Source organism: Chrysemys picta, chromosome 19 (genome assembly GCF_011386835.1).
Source record: "Chrysemys picta bellii isolate R12L10 chromosome 19, ASM1138683v2, whole genome shotgun sequence".
NCBI classification, from domain to species: domain Eukaryota; kingdom Metazoa; phylum Chordata; order Testudines; family Emydidae; genus Chrysemys; species Chrysemys picta.
In genome coordinates, this window is record NC_088809.1 from 8,518,416 (window position 1) to 8,539,184 (window position 20,769).

At 42.5% G+C, this 20,769-nt stretch overlaps 1 protein-coding gene across 27 annotated transcripts in view; it reads right to left on the reverse strand.

Annotated features, from left to right (window-relative positions):
• MSI2 (musashi RNA binding protein 2) overlaps window positions 1-20,769 on the reverse strand; it is a 398,015-nt gene that overhangs the window by 81,962 nt on the left and 295,284 nt on the right. For all 27 annotated transcript variants that reach the window (XM_065572773.1, XM_065572771.1, XM_065572770.1 and 24 more), the window contains one exon: window positions 11,290-11,372. In XM_065572773.1, coding sequence (XP_065428845.1) covers window positions 11,290-11,372 — 83 coding nt within the window. The remainder of the gene's footprint in view (window positions 1-11,289; window positions 11,373-20,769) is intronic.

Consider the following 20,769-nt stretch of genomic DNA (forward strand, 5'->3'; position numbering starts at 1 on the left):
AAGACTCAGCTCACCCGGCTAGTGCCCTGTCTGAGACGGTAGTTCACTCTCCATGCTGATGTCACCACACCTCTCTGCTGAGACTTGCAGCGGAAAGGTCTGTCATTGCCAGCTGCAGTGTTGTTTTGCTTTTCTTGTGAGAAAGAGACCTTTTCACTGGGAACTCAGTGGAGATTACCAAACTCATCCCACACAAGTCCTTGAAGGGACATCAGATGGTAACAACTTTTGGTCACTACCAACCCGGGCCAGAAGAAGCTGCCATTGTACGCTGACCTGAGAAATGCAGAGCAGTTGGTTACCTACCCCATGCTTCATCATGTAGCAAATGGTTCATGCTGGGATCAAATAAAATCCACTGGACCATGTCGAATTTGAAGACAACCATGTAGCATCAGTGACATTACATGATACAATCTAGGACATTTTTCCTGAACTGGGAAGTGCCAGTGGATTTCACAAAGTGGAAATATATATATAGATATTTCAAAGTTAGGTTCTCCCAACTGCCTGGTTAATGGGGGCAATCAGCCCATAAATCTGGATATTAAACAAATTCTTCATTTCAGCGTTTGCAGTTCACCTTAATAATCTCCAGATTTTGGCACCTTCCCTGCATGCGGGATGTTCTTCAGGTTCAGTTACCGAACAAAGGAAGTTTTAACTCGAAGGCGAAAATAGCAGAGAAGCTAAAATTCACTGTTTTTGTTTACTCTGGTCTTGAGAATTAATATTATACTGGAGTATTCTTGGGTCAGGACTGAGCAGGCAAACTTGCTGGAACCATGGGTTGTCAAGACGGGGAGTGAAAAGCCTGTTGTACCCAGCATAACAAAACGAGCTGTTAGCTCTCAACACCAAGATGTTTCAGGAAAACATGGCTACCAAAGAAACCAGAGCTATTTTGGGGGAGGCGGTCAGGGGAGAGGGAGTGTTCTTGTATTCACAATGCACAAAAAACTGCTTACCACCCAAAGACAAGGCAACCTTGTCTTGCCAGCAAGGAATAATTGACAGCAAGTTGGATTAGTTTACCTATGAGATGCCATGTTGTTCATGCAACTGCAAGCTGCAACTACTGTTCATGTAATACTAAAATCTATATTCACCTAGTAATGCTGTAAAGGTCTATTTACATGAAGGAATAGAGGGAAATGTGTTTTTTTTAAAAGGCCTTCAAAGTTTGGCAAACCAGGGGTGGGGAGTATGGAATAACTAGTCACTTAATAGATGCTCAGACTGTGACAGGGAGGTCAGTGACTGCAGGACAGAATGGAACAACATCTTCCATATTTTCTTGGGATAGATCACTCTAATCTGTCCAATAAAGTCTTAGCATTGGAGCAGTCCCTCTTCTTTGCTGTGTCCCCCTTGGCAAGCCCCCTCCCCTCCCACCCCAATCCAGCAGGCTTTGAAAACCCATTTTAATCACGGCACATTTCATAGCCTGCAGCAGTTAAATGCACCATGTCTATGTTGTCTTTTTGTGTCTTTCTTTTGGAGGAAGGCATCCAAGTTACAGGCATTCTGCAGTGTCCTTCACTCAGACCTACACCGCCTTGTGATCGCAGAGGGAGCTGCTGCCTGGCATTGCGCATCTCTGACAAACCTGAACAATCCCACAGCATTCGCCTCTAAAACAACTTCACTCCAGCCTTGCCTCCCCCACTCCCTCTCCTGCAGGCCTTCAACCAGCCTGAATGAGAATACATCTGCAGGCAGTGCCTATCATTACTGCCAGATGCTTCACACTGCAGTCCACAACAGTGGCGTAATATAATCTCCCAGAACCATTAGCAATGTACTTGGCTCAACGGCCTGGTGAAAGCAGTTTTGGAATGTGAGATCAGGATAAGAAGCCAAGTTTTGCTGCAGCTTGACGTGATCTGTGGCATCCTAGCTGTACACATTATCTGTAGCAGTAATACAGTAGTGCCTAGACCCTCATTCAGGGTCGGGGCCCCATCGTGCTACGCTCTAATGGACACATAATGAAGAGGCAGTCCCCTTCTACAAGGAGCGCACACACATCAAAAGCCACTGTGGCCCAGTGTTAGAGCTAGGGACTGGAGTTGGGGCTCCTGTGTTTAATTCCTAGCTCTACCGCTAACTTGATACATGATCTAGTCACGTAAACATTTCTGTGACTCAGTTTACCCATGTGTAAATGGGGAGTGATAATATCTATCTTGCAGAGTGCTGCTGAGCATAACGAATGTGGTCGCTTTGAGATCTTCATACAAAAGGTACTAGAAAAGGACAAAGTGTTGTTATTGAGGCACTAAACAGAATAGAAGACTGCTCAAAAACTAAATATATTTACATGCATATAGAAGCAGGGCTTCTCCTGTCCTAGTCATTATCACTTAGCTCGGCTATAACTTTCCATTTGCTATCTCCCTTCAACCTGTGGGCCTTTAAAATGTCCCTTTACATGTCTGAAGGGAAAGCCAAGGTTACAACCCAACTGCAACCTTATGGCCACATTAAATCACCAACCGTTTCTCAAATGATGTGAGTGCACTGACAGCAAGGCCACTTGGTAAGTCTCTTTGAAGACAAACCCTGTAAAGAGCCAATTTTCCACATTGTGCCCAGAAAGCCTGCTTCTCCACACTGCACTCCTCAACTGTAAAGCAGCCCGGGGCATATTGTCACCTACAATAAATCTTAGTATCTTTTACAGTCATCATTATTAAAATGCATTCAGAACTAGTGCGTACGGAGAAGAAAAATAAAGTGCAAAGAGCGGAAGTAAAATACTAGCAGGACAGGCAGTGTTGTCTAGTAGATGGTGCACTGTATGGGAGGCAGGAGTTCTAGATGGAATTCTTGGTTCAACCACTGACCTGCTGTGTGACCTCAGACAAGTCTCGTCTCTTCTCTGTTTCCCTGCTCACCCTTTCACTGTCTTGTCCTATCTATTGTTATTATAAGCTCTTAGGGGCAGTCACTGCTGCTTATTATGCTTGTGGACAACAGAACCCCGATTTCAGCTGGGGACTCAGGTTACTATTCTACTACACCTACTAAAAACACACCACAGCTTTTAAAAGGGGGGACTGAATAGCTTAGGGGATTGCAAATGACACACAAAGCTTTTACCCTCTAGGTTGGTAGTTATAACCTAGATTGTTGGCAGAGTTGTAGCCGGGATGGTCCCGTGATAGCAGAGACACAAGCTAGGTGGGGTAATATCTTTTATTAGGCCAACTGATGTTGATTTAAGGGGCAAGCTTTCAAACTACACAAAGCTCTTCTTCAGGTCTGGGGAAGGAAATCAGTGTCTGAACTAAATATAAATTGGGACAAATTGTTAAGCATAAGGGGTAACATGTTGTAGGAGGCCACTTGAAATGGAGTAGGCAATAAGAGACCGTTATGGAAAAGGCGTCCGAAGTGGGCCATTAAGAGTAAGCAGGTAGGTGTGTGTTACATATGGTTGTAATGAGCCATGAAGCCAGTCCATGATTTTTGGTATCTAGTAGTGTTATGAATTTAAATCTCAGACTCGTCTTTTGAAGGTGTTGTGCAGGTTTCCTTTGAGGACGAGTATTGATCAGATATGGAGTGACTGCTTTGTGAAAAGTGTTTGCCCATGGGTGATGTGGTGTTTTGGTCTTTTATCATTTTTCTGTATGAGTTCATTCGAGAGCATAGTGCTTGTCTGGCTTCACCCACATGATTATTGCTGGGGCTTTTAAGGCACTGGATGAGGTACACCACATGTTGTGATAGGCATGTATAGGACTCAAAAACCTTGAGAGCTGTGTTGTGGGGGTATTGATCATCGTAGCAGTGAAGATATGTCTTCAGATTTTGCATCTGTTGTTCTGGCAGGGTCTGGTGCCACTTTGAGTTGGTAGGTCCTGATCTGTGGGGAGCTTGCTTCTGATGATGAGGTTGGGGGGCTGTTTGAAGGCCAAAAGAGGGGGGGTCAGGAAAGATTTTTTCGGGATGTGGTCCCCACCAAGTATGGGTTGTAATTGTTTGACGATATCCTGTATGGGTTCCAGTGTGGGGTGACAGGTGACAACTAGGAATGTTTGGTCAGTAGGTTTTTTCCCATTTATTGAAGCAGGTTCTCCTGGGGCATTTGGGGGGTCCTTTTCATGATGTGATCTACTTCTCTGGTGGAGTGTCCTTATTTAGTGAATAAGCATGTTTCAGTGTGTATCCTGGAATTTCTCTTTGGAGCAAATTCTGTAGTATATGAGTGCCTGACTGTAGATAACTGATTTTTTGGTGTGTCTGAGGTGTTTGCTGTATCTTTGGAGGGAAGTGTAATGATCTGTGGGTTTCTTATAGTCATTTGTAGAGTTCCAGTACTGAAACTGATCATGGTGTTCAGAAATCTATGAGGTAGTTTAGGTTTTCTGTCCAGAGGATGAAAAGATCACTGTAGGTATCTCAGGTATATCACTTGCTTCATGGTGCATCTATCCAGAAATTCTTCCTCAAGGGGGCCCACGAAGAGGTTGGCATATTGAGAAGTCATCTGAATACCCACGGCTGTTCCCATGGTTTGGTCAAAATGTTTGCTGCTAAATGTGAGGTTGTGGGTGAGGATGAAATGGATGATCTTGGCAATGTTTTTAGGGTGGATTTTTGAGCGCTGTACGTTATCTTGTAAGTATGCGAGGCAGGGAGTGATGCTGTCATGGTGAGGGATGTTGGCGCATAGGGAGGTGACATCCATAGTGGCAAGCATAGTGTTTTAGAGGTGGTTGTTAGTTTCTGGAGGAAGTCAGTAGTGTCTTGGAGCAAGTTGACCCTTTATGCAGTCCTGATTTTCCTTCAGTGAGAGTGCCATGGCCCAATATGATGGGTCTACCTGGGTTCCCTTGTTTGTGTATCTTGGGAAGCATGTAGAACCCTGGGATGGGTTGTGGAGTCGTTTGTGAAGGATTTCACAGTATTTTTAAATTCATGTGTGAACTGTGGTGTGTGTGGGGGGTCTTCTTTTAGTTCTTGATAGACCCAGTGGTGCCAGAGAGTTGTCTATTAGCCTTGTTGATATAGTCATCATGATTAAGGACTAAGATAATGTTCACTTTGTCTGCAGGTTTGATCACTATCTGGTGGTTGGATTTCAGGGACTGTACAGCTAACTTCTAGGTTGGCAGTTTTAATCTATTCCACTTCAGAGCAGAAAGTTACCGCCACCACCAGGATGCCGGTTGGTGGTTCCTATGTATTAATGAATGGATGAATTAGCCACATTTCAGTATTTCAATCTTGATCCAAAGCCCATTGAAGTCAGAGTCCTTCCCCTGACTTCAAATCAGGCCTCTAGTGAAAAAAAATCCATCATGTGTGGCAACCTCTCGGCCAGTCTCAGCAGAGAGCCCAAGAACCAGACAGCCCATTCTGGCTGAACGAATGGCTAATCCCTAGAGGCAGGTACCTCCTCCAAGGACAGGGTTTAAACAGAGGTGGCAGTGTGGACAAGTTTACCTTTGCTGCCACCTTTGCTGTGCATGTTATTGGGGGGAAGCGGCAGGGGCGGAGGACCTCCAGAGCTGTCAAACCAGGGCCAGTTTTCCAAAGTGCTAAATTCTCTTCTACTTTATGGGCATATGAAGGATACACAGAAGTTTGGGAGAAATTCAATAGCTAGTGTGTGTATTCATCTATGCTAAAGCATCCTATTATTTTTGTTAGCCAGCAATCCCCTGTTCCCACCCTGATCCACCTGTTCTAACTTTTAGACTGTAAACTATTTGGGTCAAGGACTGTTTATTCTCTGGCTGTACAGCCTTTGGCATAATGGAACCCAGATGTGGTCAAATAAGTGCTACCACAACATAAATGATAAATACCAATATCTACTGCATTCTACACCACTGTGCAAAATTATTTTTTAAAGAGAGAGAATCACCCCCACCACATATCCCCACCCCTTACACCCCACACAGAAACAGAGCATGTTGTCTATTTGCAAAATAGCCTACTTCTTTAGGAAAAGCATATCCTGGGATTGGTTTGTTTTTAAATGTTTGGAGATAATCTTACTCCCACGTCCATTTATTAAATCTTACTCCCACGTCATTTATTAAATGCCTCTCTGGCATTTTCTTTTTCGCTTTCATACTACTCATTTACTATTGCGTTTGACATTCTAAGCTTTATAAATGGCAACAGAAGCAGAATGGGTGAGCTAAAATTAGCTTACAAGTGAGAAGCGAACCTAGAAATAGGCTCACCAACAACAGTAGCCAAGTTACCTTCATTTTCCCACTATGTAGAATGACAACTTGTTGAAGATGGGAGAGAGAGAGAGCGATCTCAGCATTATGAACTTCAGTTGCTAAATCAAGAGGTGCAGTAGTGATGGCTGCCCTCTTCGCTGACAGACCAGGGGACCTCCGGAACTCAAACCATGAGCTGCTATGGCTCGAGCTTAACCACCAAGGCTTTGTAGATGGGGTCTGCAACAACTTGTATCCTCTGCAAATTGGCACACAGGGGGACCTAACACACACACTTACCAGTGGGTTGCCCAGTGGTCAGCCCAGGATGGATTTGTAGCTGATAAAGTTAAGTACTCTCCCAGCGCTCCATAACTAGCTGTGTGTCATCTTTAGGCATCTGCGCCAGCTCCCCTTCCCACCCACACACCAGCTCTCGCTCTCTTTTTTGGATCTGGTAATTCATCCGCAGACACATCAGCAATGCAATGACTCAGTCCTGTGCCTACATCATGCATCATCTACTCTCTCGTGGGCAGCTTTTAAGTTAGTGCAGTGAAAGGAGCGACCAAAAAAAGATGCTCAGAGCATCATGGCTTTCGTATCATGGACCGAGTAGGTATGACATGTTTTGTTTGTAAGGATTCATTTTAATTATCCATGACACCAAACAACAACAGCCTATACCTTTTTATCCCCAGCTCAATGCGAAGCTCCAATGACATCTTCATCCACCCCACCTTTTTCTTTCTCCCCCTCTCTCCTTAACAGGCCCTAAACCTGGGATTCCTTTAGCAGGTCTCCCACCCCTCCTCACCCAGGGAGCGTGGAGAATAGCTGGGTAAAATTCCACAGCAGAACCGGAAGCTAGCTGAAATGTAAGTGTTATTGGTGAACTAGAGGCTGGGGGCTCTTGCCCCTAAAGAACGGTCCTCCTTTTCCTTGAACTGCCTTCTGGGAAAAGGCTCAGGGGACATTGCATACTCTTAACTGTGCATCCCAGCACCGCCAGGGGGTAGCTGGCTAGTTTGTGCCTCTCTCCTTGGGCAGCCCTGTTCTTGCCAAAGGTGAGGCATTTGTGTTAGTCTGGGTGTATCTCAGCCTCATAGGCTTACAGGCCCAGTAAATATGGCAACAGCAGCACTGGAGGAGTGTCTAGTCCAGCAACACCAAAAAGGGAGGTCAGAAGATGTCTTGAGAAGTCAGGAGGGGAGGAGCTGGCCAGCTAGCTTCTGAAATACATGGAAGTGGAGAAGCAGGTAAGTGTCATGACCTACAGGTCTCGAATCTGGGTCTGCGGGGTTCCTGGGAGCAGCCACACTCCAGCCCTCCACCTGGCAGTCTGCTGACAATTGCTTAACTGGGACCCATGAAGACCAGCCCCAGTTTGAGGCTCTGCCCCTGAGGTCCGATTGACAGAATCCCAGAGAGACTGATTGGCCCACTGTCCCTACTTAAGTCAGGAGCAGGAACAGGAAAGTGGCCGAACTGGGCTCCACCCTGCTCCTGCTCCCCGGCATCCCGACCCGGCGTGACTCCTGGCATCTGACTCGTGGTTCTGATCTCCAGTTTGTCTCCTGTCTCTGATCTCCCCAGCTCTTGACTCCTGTCTCATGACTGCAGACTCTGGCTCTGACTCCTAGGTTTGGCTGACCACTGCCTGGCTGTGACAATAAGATGGACACTGCTAAATACAGAGGCCAATTTCTGGTGTTACCATAGTGGGGAAAGGAGCAGGAAGAGAACATGCAAACTAAGCAGTCCCTAGAAGAATGTCGGTAAGGAGTGTGGAAAGCCACTGAGCTTTCCCCATGAAGACAGGACTGCACGCAACCAAAGCCAGAAGGAAAGCTCTAGTAGGGAAGCTGAGTGCCAGCTGAAAACTGTTCCCTACTCCCCCTCTGAAGCCAGGAGGAAGGGGTGCAGCAACATCACACTCACTGCGGGATATGTACTGTACAAACCCCCCAGGAAATGAGGAACTGCTGAGTAACTGCAGAACTGAGAAGTTCAGGTCCTTCCTCCTAACCAATGCCCTGCACTTGTAGACTGGCCAAGGCAACAATGAGAGCATGGCTTACATACCACTGTGTGTGTCTGTGTTTGACTGCTAGAACCTGTGACAGACACAGGAATGTTCCACAGATGCCAATGTATCCAATTAGCAAGAATAATGTCTGCAGGAAAATGTGCATCACATTAGATTGTAAAGGGTGGGATTTTCAGAAGCACGCTGCATTGACCTAACTCTATCCCTGCAGAATCGGTGATACCCTAAAACTGTTTCCAATGGAGTCAATAGTGAAACTCCACTGGCTTCAATGACAGCAGAATTAGGCCAAGGTTGAGTGCTTTTTAAAATCTCCCCATCATGTATAAATACATAAGGCACACATGCAGCAAAAAAAACATGCAATTTGTTTGAAATTCTACAACAGACTGATATTCCACTGAGAATGCATCAAATGAAGTGTCTCAGGCCACTCACTCACTTTGTCCTGCCAACGTGACATCGCTGAAGTTAAACTGGACTCTACCGCATGATTCTTTTTCATCTCATATCTGTACTACACTAAGTAGCTCACTGAGGGCCAGCATTGAAATCCAGGGAGCAATGCTGACTTACATCAGCTAAGAATCTGAATCTAAGAAAAACCACATAGTGTGAAATAACTGAAGTAATCTCCCAGATATTTTCTGCATCATTCCAAATTTCACATTTCATCCACTGCTGGCTGATAATTACAAAATAGAACAACAAAACACCTAGATCAATGTGACAAAAGGACAAAGCAGCATGAATTCTTGTGAAGGAAAATTATGCGCCTCTCGTCCATTAAGATTCTCTGAGCAGATCACCAAAACAGCAAATAAAGGAAAACTGGCTGATGTCATTTATTCAAACTTTTGAAAATCATTTGACAAAGACAAAGATAAGAGGCTATTAAGGAAACGAAGTAGTCACGGGGTGAGAGGTACCGTTCTGCCAGGGGTTTGAAAGTTCCTGTGGGTGTGCTCTTACAAGGAGTTAATCACCATACCCTCGCTATAGCAGAGCACGCCCTTCACTTTAACTGTTTTCTATGAATCTTTACCACTGTCACTTGGCAGGCAGAGAAAGGCAGTGTGGGCTAGTGGATAGAGTACCGAATTGGGACTCAAGAGAGCAGAGTTCTATTTCCAGGTTTGCCACTGACCAATGGTGAGACCTTGGGCAAGTCACTTTGTTTCTCAGTTTCCCCAACCTCCTTTGTAAAGTGCTTTGAGATCTACTGAGGAAAAGTGCTATATAAGAGCTAGTTATTATACCTCTGTGTTTTTTACAGCACCTAGTGGCCCCCAATCCTGATTAGGGTCTTTATTATATAAAAACATCTGCACAGAGGGCCATTGTGACATGGGGTGAAGGTGCATTGGCATGGAAAGGATTTCCAAGTCCGGTCTATTACACAAGTGATCTGATGTCACATGGCAAGACTGATTTGTTGCCGTTTTCAGTTTGGGATTTTGGGAAATAAAGGAAGCCCCGCAGAAAGGGATATGAAAAGACTATTTTTCCTTCACCAGCTGGCAAGTCTTGCACTCGTTTAAATCAACACTTTTACCTTTAGTTTTAACTTTTTTTTTTAATTAAAGAAAAACAATTAATTGGATGGCTCATTAGGACGAACATCATTTAGCTAATATACAAAAGAATAAGCATTTGGATGGGGGCATTATTTCAGCCCATATTTGTTTCACTCTGCATTTCTAAGGGTCATTGGTGGCTACTGGGAAACACTAAAATGTAATTGGCCAAAAGAAAAAATTCTGAATAAACCAGTCTAAGAAAGACAGCCTAATATAGACACAAAGTTCACTAAAGTTAACAGACCCAAAGTAAGAGCCGTCACCTCTTTGTGCAGCCCCCACCCTTAAAGTCTGAGCTTGACATCTCAACATATAGAATGCTAAGGAGATGTTATTTTCATTTCAGATGCACATTGCAGTGAGGAACAATATGAAGAATATTATTTCAGTGCCCTGGGAAAAATTAGCAAGTCAAATATTGAATCAGGCCTCTAGCATATGCTAAGGAGATTGCTTTGATCTTATCCACACTAAAAGCTCTATTATTGAATTTAAAGTCTGTGAACACATATCAGACCACTATACAATGCATATCTGAATACATGTTTGAGAAGCAAGGGATGTTTTGACAAAGGGAAAAGAATATTTTAACTGAAAATATTAAAGTTATTGCACTGATTGAAATACAAATGTTTTTTTCCCCCATGTGGCTAGATAGCTTTGCTGACAGAGCAACCCTCTACCCAGGAAGAGACTGGGCTTTAGAAGAACTTCAGGAGTTGTCTTGCTCCTGAATTAGGACAGGTGGATCTGGAGGTGCTTTCAAAGAGATATGATGTTACATGGTAGCAGACTGACAGCAGTGCACCATGATTCTTTTTGGCTCCCTCCGGTGGGCAGCTACAGTATTAAGCAGCACTGGGGCTTGTCTACACAGGGAAATTGATCTGAATTAGCTTATTCTGCAGTAGCTACTCCGGTCATTTTTCCTGTGTTGAGAAGCCCATCCAGTGGCCATAAATGGGGTTCTACTCCTCTTCCCAATAGCAAAATGTTATATAGGGGAGATTGAGGGAAGTGGGATAATCAGGAGAAGAGAGACAAGAACTTGGATTATTGGAAGATGATGACATTTGAGAATAATCAAGTGGCCCGATTCGAATCATCTTCACCCCCGTGGTTGCGGAGTCAAATTCTTGTTCTCTGATACACCTGTGCAACCCTATTGATAACCCCATTTTGTCTAAGTGCACCTTCCTCTGAAGTATCTGGTATGACAATTACTAGGTACCTGAGTAATGAAAACCTCCCTATATGCCCTCAGGTTAGTGGGAAAAATAAGAGCTAAATAAGCGAAATTCATAACCCGGTGCTCACCCCACTATAAAGACAAACATCTGACACAGGATGTCTAAAAACAATTAATTTTATGGAGAACATTTTCCCAAAGGACCACACGGGCATAGCATGTTTTTGTGATAAATGGTGAGATTTCTCTACTGCTGACATGCATATTGGAAAAACTTACCATTTTATTATTGATTTCATGAAAATGAATCTCACAGACTTTTTCCACCACGTCTTCATTTTCAAAAGTTACGAAGCCAAATCCTATTTATTAAAAGAGAGAAAGAAGGAAAGTATAAGGAAAATATTAATTATATTTAAACAACAGAGGCTTCATTTAAATATGGCATTTTATGGGCAGTTTGGATTTTTGTCACCTTTCACACACACATGCACAATGATGTCCTGTCTAGGACTATGGCTCCTAGAAGCTACAGAAATACAATTAATTAATACTACACACAAAACTACACACACACACACACACACACACACACACTTTCTATTGTGCCCTTATGGAAAACTCCTATATATTACAGGAATGAGACAAAATATCAGATATTTAATAGGGTTCTGTCCTTACTATACATTTTTTTGATCTATCCTATAGAATGTTATAGACAGTTATTTCCTTGCTACTGGATGGATCAAAAACCTAGAGAACAGAAATAATTCTCTATTACATTTTATAGGTGTTCAGAGTAATCCATACAGAACCCTGTTAAATTTATATGGAACCCTATTAGTTTCAGTTCTTCTTAAATTCCAAGAGACTTCTCCGTTAGGGTTGATTCATTAAGCGACAAAGAACAAACATTCAAAAAGGGAGAGAAAATGATTCCTCGTTTACCCAACACCACTAGCAGCAAGAATAAAAAAATTAATGATTTCACAAACATGTATCAGCACTTTCTGTTTATGTTTGCCTCTGAGCAAACAAAAAATTTACTCATCTGTTATTTATAAGGGTCAAAAGACACTGGCTTTGCTCTCACAGGGAAGCCGTCACTATAATAAGTGCTTCTTGGATCAAAGCAGGTCCTGGCTTGTCCTTTCAGCACATTGACAGAGTGAACCCTAAGGGTCAGCCAAGATTTGGAGGTGGTTATTTGTCCCTTTCTTCCTGAATTACTTCCTCAAATACCTCATCAGGACATCCGGAGGCCTTTAAGAAACGATTAAAGTTTAAGACCTCTGATCTGATCACTCATCTTTTCTCTACTGCCGCTTCAAAGGAGCTATGGATTTGGGCCAGTTTAAGGTTGTTTGATGCATGCTGTCTGCCCGCCAGCTATACACTGTATTTACTCTGTTGGGTCCATGCTATCTGAGACACTCCACACTAAAGAAGTTTGGCAGCCAGCTACAGCTATGCATATTGATTTTCACCCATCTTTTCTTAAAAAAAAAAAAAAAATGAAAAACCAAACCCACAAAGCACCACCGTGTTTCTTTCAAGCACTCAATGGATAAATATCAAAATCTATTAAGACAACATGAAGGCTCCCAATAAAACAATAGAACAAACCCAAACTCCAAATTAGTACCAAGAAAAGTCTTTTGGGCTTCGATATTGGAAGGATATATCTTCAGCACACAATAGTATATGAACAGAAATGAATGCTGCACTCATAAGCCCATTGCAACTCGTGTTTTAAAACAAACCAAAATGACGGTGAAGGGACGGGAGATAAATAAGCTCACAACTGTCTAGTTTATTTTACATAAATAGTTTTGCACTAGTAAACCAGCTGGACATGAGAAAGTAAATATCTTGTTCACAGACACAGACACTGGGGGAAGATACTCAGCTGGCATGAATTGATGGTGCTCCGCTAACTTCCAGGAGCTATACTAACACTAACTGAGAATCCAGCCCATTGCATGTTACAAACCCAGAGATTCTGGTTATGAGGGAATACAGTCCAAACCTTGCCAATTCTCACTTTGCATCCACTAACCTTTTTCTTCATTCCCCAAACCTGGCCCTCCTCACTTTAATTCTCAGCAAAGATTCTGCAACTGTTAAGTTGCTCGAGTGAAGTCTTCTATTACCACACTCTCCATTGCTTTAACACACACAGTACATTTGCTAGAAAACTTCATAGTAGCAAATAATTAAAACTAAACTGTGCTTGTCAGAGTAAGTGAACAAACTACATTTTGCAATACAGTGCCCTTGAAGTTGTGCATGCGTGTTTGCTTATTCATAAATTCACAGAATGCTGCTATCCTCAATGGATCTCTCAGTGATTAGAGTGAACTAGCAATGTTTAAGCACCTACCGGTTGATTGGTTTAGGAACACAGAGTAATTTTAATACTGTTGAATGCTTCCCCCTGACACCTCTCCTTAGGTAAATTACAACTCAAAATGGTTTCAAAAATATCCTAGAAGTCACAACATCTGACTATGATGTTACATTAACATCCAAAGATTTCTCTTTGCATCTTTGTTCAGAAAGCTATTTTACTCAGTACTGCAAGCATGTAGCATCTTGAATCATCTTATTCAAACAGGTCCCTTTATTTGTCTTCTAAATTGCTCTGCTTAATTCTTCCTTATGCAGGACTGCAGTTGCAACTAAAATTTTTGTGGTAAACATGACATCCCAGGAATCTAGGGACCCACACTGTGTTAAGTAATTATTGGTGTTATTAGAGCAGCACACCACAGGGAACCAGTTTTGCCCAGCAGAATGAAATGTCCAGTCCAGTTCTGCAAGTCATTAATTGTTTGAGTTCCAGAAACATCTTCATCATTAGTAACTCATTAGCGAATATTGCAGTGGAGGATTTCAGTTTCGATTTTTTTCAGGTCTCACAGCAAGTAACAAGAAGAGAAGGGGAATTTTCAGGAGATTAGAGTTAATATGCATAACTCCACCAGAAAACCCACCAAAATCATTACATGTTCAGACTAGGAAACAGGTTACTCCTTCCCACCCACATTCATAAGGCAGAAATGCAGGTTTATGAAGAAATGATTTGTCTGATTAAAGATGATAGACATATAGCTTTCTGGATTTACAGGTTTTATAATAGAAATAACAGAACAATCCAATGGTGTCAACACTCATTTGCAGGTTTTTAAAAGAGCTACACCATTTCAAACATGCCTGTCTATCTGGCTTGATGAGAGAAAACAAACTTGATTATGTCTAAAAACATTTATTTCTTCCTCTTGTGGAAAAGCCAAGAAGCAATGAAACAATTAATTATCAGTAAATGTTATTCCTTAACTGTGTAATCATTTTACCTACTGGATGCATTATCACCTGCAATGAATTAGTTAAAGTGATGATTCACAAAGGAAAACAAGAACGACGCAGAATGACTGCGCGCTAGTGGCTAGATGGCAGGACAGGGAGACAGGAGGGTTCTGAATTATAAAGCTGAGATGGGACCATCAGCTCATTATGGGTGACATTCACTATTGTCCTGAAGGGCCACCACCATCTAAGTCCAACTTTCAGGGTTTCAGTAGTATATAGGCCTAATGCCTGTCCTTTGCACAGGGTGAATTTACTCTTGTGACTTCGGGCTTCAAAACAAATCACTGTGGTAGAAACAAAGGTTATATGAACCCCAAACCATGGCCCTCGATTAAAAATAATCATTAGGAAGTTGCATCAAAGCTGAAATTCCCAGTGCAATATGTTATCCAAGTTCCTGTAATATGGGCATTAACCTGAAATTTTAAACCTTAAAAGGAAAAAACCCATATCACTGAAGTATATAGGTTTCAAATCATGCTACAGCCCGCCATAGGTTTCAAGTGGCAACCTGTGCTAAACAATCTCTCTTTCTTTATTAGAAGAATTCAACACTCGACGACTGCACACGCCTCTTTTAGTTTCTATTTGTAGCAGCCCTTGAGGAAAATGAAAAAAATTATTTTTATTTCCCTGCAGTGAGTAACCACCTTTTAGTTTGCTGCATTCCTATAGGGAAGGAACCCATATTGGAGGGCCATGTCAGAACAAAACAAGAAGGGAGGGATGGACTCAAGCACTGGGTTTGTAATATCTACTGCCCCTGGAACCACACAGTCGCATCCTGCTTAGCCACTTAGTTGGTCCCTCTCTGGAGGCTAAGTTCAAGCATGGAACTCTAGAACCGTCCTTAAAAATCTGATCTGACATGGCCCTCCAAGGTGCCATCTGCTCTTTAGGGATAGGACGACCAGATAGCAAGTATGAAAAATCGGGACGGGGGAATAGGCGCCTATATAAGACAAAGCCCCAAATATCAGGACTGTCCCTATAAAATCGGGACATCTGGTCACCCTACATATGGACATAGCACTTGTCAAAGCAGAAGGCTTGTTTCCCCCCTCCACCTCACACATATACTAATCATCAGACATGGCCACAAATTCCCCTGCAGCTAATCTCCACCCCAGAGGTGGTGACATTTCAACAAGTGCTGTATGTTTTACAGCGTCTGCAGGATCAAGCCTCTAGCTTGCAAAGTGCAATAGGATCAATGGCACTGTGCCCATAATAACGTCTTCGCTTTATGATCACTGACATTTTTAATTAATTGGAAAGTATCCAGTAGATTATAATTCACACATGTACAGCCACTTAAAATCCACAGGACATTCACCAAGAGATCACATCATATTTTAAATGCAGAAACTCCAAACAGAGCATTTGCTCCGGAATCAAAACCTCATAAAATAATCTGCGGTATATTTAAAATTAAATTTTAAAAGTTGGTAGCTGTTTTTTTTAACAACTGCATAAGAAAAATATTACTGTATGCATGCCCCATTAGTCAGTATAATGAATACACACTCATTTTTAAATTACCCAAACTCTTCTAAAGCTTTCTCGCTCAAACAGTTGATTATTTCTTATGAGAGGTACCAAGAGTCAACAACAACAAAAAACATTCCATGGAAAGTGTACGAAAGAGATTAACACAAAACAAAGAAAGCTGTTTAAAATGGTGACATAAATAGGATTCCGGTTGTCAAGGAGCACACATTTTAAAATGAAATTATACTGCATCTTCCTGAATGAAGCTATTATTGGAAGCGAACAAGCTCTATTTAAGAGATAAGCATTTAACAGAGTCAAACAGTTGGGTTTTTTTCCCCCCCTTGATTCAAATGAATAAAACTGAATATTCATTTGAATAATCCTTTCTGTAAAAGAAAAGACAAAGATAGGGGAAATATATAAAGGAGGAAACAAATACCCCCAGATGAGAGCATCTGAGCCAAGTGAGATCACTGAAGGAAGCAGCGACAGGATTCGTGACCTTCAGGTGAAAAAAACCTTCCTTTATCGTCTGCTCAAAAAAATCATTTAATCCCATTCACATATTGGTCAATGGCTGTTGATAGACACTGAAATTGGGCCCAGAACTTCTTCAGGGGGATTGATGTAGTAAACACTATCACAGACAAAAGCAAATACCTCTAGATTCATTCTGTACACTGGTTTGGAAAGGCTAAGCATTCACATGAATGGATATTTATGTCACGTTCACTGAGCTCCAGCTCACTGCGGGGTCAGAAAAATTGGGGGTGGAGGGGAGGATGGAGGGTTCTAAGGATCGTTAAGTACTGGAACATATTACCAAGGGATGCTGTGGAATGCCCATCACTGGAGGTTAAACAAACACCTGTCAAAGATGGTCTAGTATAGCTCGCCCTGCCTTAGTGCAGGGGATGGACTAGATTACCACTCCAGCCCTACAAGTCTAGGATACTATACTACCTATCTAGAGAATAATCTTGCTCTTCCTCTCAGTCTCTCAAAAAAATGTTCATAGCCGAGTTGTGGCTCCCATTCAGTCTACCTTTTCTGAAAATAAGCTAAGATACCAATGCTTTTGAAGGTGATTGTTAATGTGCCTTCTAGTGGATAAATAATTTTTGTAGCTTTTTTTCTTTAAATCGAGAACCCTTGCAGTCTAAGATGGTAACTTACTTGTAAGTCTCAGCAAGTCCTCATGACGGTTGATGACTATTATGAAGGGCCAATAAAACCACTTAGCTTGTACAACACATTATGGTTTATCTACGCTTGATTTCCAGGAGGTTCTGATTTTCAGAGAGGCCAAGCATCTTGCAGCCACCTTTAATGAGCGCTGCAGATGCTTAGCATCACTGAAAAATCAGGCCATATGTTTATGGCTGAAAATTCAACTTATTAAATTGGGAAGATTTTCTTTTCATGAGAAAATACAGAAAAATGGGCTAGAGGAGTTTTTATTTTAAGCTTGAAAATACCATCCCCGTCCGCATTAAGACTAATTGTGTTCTCAGTCCTCTTGTACTACTCTTAATGATGCTTGGAGTACAGAGACTAAGGGTACAAGATAGCCCATAGGTTTCAAGGCAACTTCCTCTGAATCCAAGTGGTTAGCTGGCATATCAGGGAATGGAGCTATGGGACTGCCAGATGTTTAAAGTAACAGCACTCTAAATAACATTATTATTTACTTTTATTTTGCAGTAGCACCCAGAGGCCACCACATCAAGGTCCTATTGTGCTAAGTGCAGTACAAACATATATTAAATGATCACCTGTGGCCCAAACAGGTTACAATGCTAACAGCAGAACCTTGTAAACCTCAAGCCTTCTCACAAGATCTATAAGAGATGGGTGATATAGCTCTCAAGGTTTACCACAAAAAAATTATTACCATTTGGCTTCAGGCAATTTATTTGACGAAAGTGTTCTTTTCACACAGAAAACAGGCAAGCATTTCAAACTGCAAATTGCAAAAGAGTTCCTTTCACTGGGAACCGGGTTCAAGCGCAAAATTCACACCAGAGCGCAAATTTTGACGAAACAGATCCATTAACACAATCCAAAACACACTCAAAATTTCAAGCAGCTCCAATTTTCACTGCAAACGTTTCTGACACCTCTGCAGAGCCCTGGCCTGGATGTCTGAGAGCTTTGACCATGCCCCAGCAACGAGCATCTTTTGCACTGAAAATCCGTCACTGATCCAGAACCTTGTTTATCCCAAGTACATTTCATAGAACCTCTTCCACCCACAGTTCTATGTAGCTAAACAGAGTTACTCCGTAGTGACATTCTATTACAGTACCCCACAAATAAGAGAAACACCGTTCGGAGTAAATGACTGAAGCCATACAAGATTAAAACAATTTAAAATCAGCAGAAGTATAAATAAGTGCTAAGTGTCAATTGCTCAGAAAATCATGCTCCTGTTTGCTGTGTTTGGGTTTTTCACACTAGAAGTCAGCTATATTTCACACCTCTGTCATCACTAGAAAGGGTTTGTGTCAGCTTTGGTGAAATAAAGCCGAGACGACACCCATTGTTATGAGACATAGCTATTTTCTCTTGCCTATTAGTAGAAGGTTTTGGTATGGTCAAGAGTTTATCTCTGTGTATACGTATATTTAGTTACGTGTAGTTAGATCTACATACATGTACACACATGCACGCACACACACAGAGAGCTTGTGAAATTATGTGAAAGCAGCATAGTGTGCTAAAGGTACTTTCCTACCTTACAGGGATATATAGGTCTTGATCTTACAAGTCCATGCAACCAACAAAACAACGAGGTTGTGCTCTAGTGCAAGAGAGCAACTGAGGTTATGCACTACTGATGAGAATAAGCTAAATAAAATCTTCACCCAGAAATGATTCATAAAAGACAGATGGTCCTGTGGTTAAGGCACTGGACTAGGAGTTAGGATAGCTGGATTCAATTCCCACCTCTACCGTAGACTCACTATGATCTCAGGCAACTCACTTTTATCTCTCTGCCTCAGTTCCCCATCTGTAAAACTTGTATTTTCCCACCCTTTGTCTACCTTGTCTATTTAAACTGTAAGCTCTTTGGGGCAGGCACTGTCTCTTACTAAGTGTTTGCACAATACAGAGCAGTTGGGCCTGTAAGGGTGTATCTGCAAAGGGATAAAAGACCCCTGGCTGGCCCGGGTCAGCTGACTTGGGCTCATGGGGCTTGGTCTGAGGGGCTAAAATTTGCTGTGTAGACATTGGGGTTGGGCTGGAGCTCCATTCTTGCAAGGTCCCAGAGCCTTGGCTCCAGTCCGAGCCCAAATATCTACACAGCAATTTTTCAGCCCCAGAGCCTGAGCCCCGTGAGGTCACGTCAGCTGAGCCAGGCCAGTTGTGGGGTTTTTATCCCTGTGCAGACATGCCTTAAAGGCTACTGTCATACAAATAATACACACTATTGTGTGGTCATGGAAGAGGCTTGGTGATTATAATCTAAAGAGAGCAGAGCATGGAAAGGAGAAAGGGTACATCAGAGGAGACATGGATTTAAGCACCATCTTCAGCATGCAAATAAGTGTAAAATTCTCAGCTCTCACTTCTGCTGCTATGCAAGCATAACTTGGCTGTTGCATGGGAGGGCTTTTGTTAATGCAGGATCGGGCTTCTTTGCACTTGTCTCATACATGCAACGCTCTGCAGCTGCACAGTCCTTGTGTGGGCATTTGTACCGCGTAGGGGTGCCAAATTTCTACTTGCACAAAACCAAACACCCTTGCCCCACCCCTCATCCGAGGCCACGCCCCTTCTCACTCCATTCCCCCCCACCCCCGACACTCGCTCTCCTAACCCTCACTCACTTGCTCATTTTCACCACTGGCTCAGGGGGGTTGGGTGGGGGTGGGAACTTCCAGGAGCTGTGCAGAGCCTTAGCTCTGTTGTGCCACTAACTGGACTTTTAACAATCCAGTCAGCGGTGCCAACCGGAGCCGCCAGGGTCCCTTTTTGGCCAGGCATTCCGGTTGAAAACCGGACACCTGGCAACCGTAGCACCGCGCCCATCACCACGTCATCTATGCACCGTGCAGGATCAGGCCTATGGTAGATCCCCACCTTCCATCACCAGTAAACCTATCAGTTCCAGAGTTTATCCACCTGCCAACATTCAGATGTTCTGATGGACGTAAATAACCACCCCATAATATCCATTTGTGAGGCACAGCTACATAATGACAAAATATTAAGACAGTACCACATTCCCTTCTAAAATTATTTCTTGGTACCTGATCTTCTAATCTGTATTTGCTTTATGCCTCTCCTTTCTCCCCTACTTAAGCTACTTAAGCCTAGATGCACAAAACCTCTAGTTCCACCGCAGCATTATTTATGCACCTGCTTTCTTGTTTACACCAATAGTTTTGGCAGCTGGTTGCTGTAAACTGTAATAAAATGCCTTTCAAAAAAATGAAGAAATGTGACCAGACAAGCCAGGCATAATAATATTAAAGCCCGTGTCAATTAATTTTTCCTCTTCTTGATAAACGAGCCCCATTCCATCCATTAATAATGAGGGAAGAAACAAGAAAAGTTGACACTAGTTTAATTTATTTTCTCAACTTGCCTGGTCATATTTCTCCCTGTTGCAAAGCTTTCTGGTGCTGCTGGGAATTGCAAGTGGCTCTCACACAGTCGATGCATAGATTGGTGTGAATCAATATGGTTCTACTTTATTCACACATCCCTCATAATCAGAAGGGAAAAAGTTACTTAGTAAGCTATCTAACACCTGAGGCTGTCAAACCTCCTTCTTATAATAAAACAAATAATAATAATAATAGTAATAAAAGCTTTACATCAGAAGGGCAGGGAGCACAGAAATCAGACGATGTAAATTTTGTTACCAAATCTTCTACTTAAAGA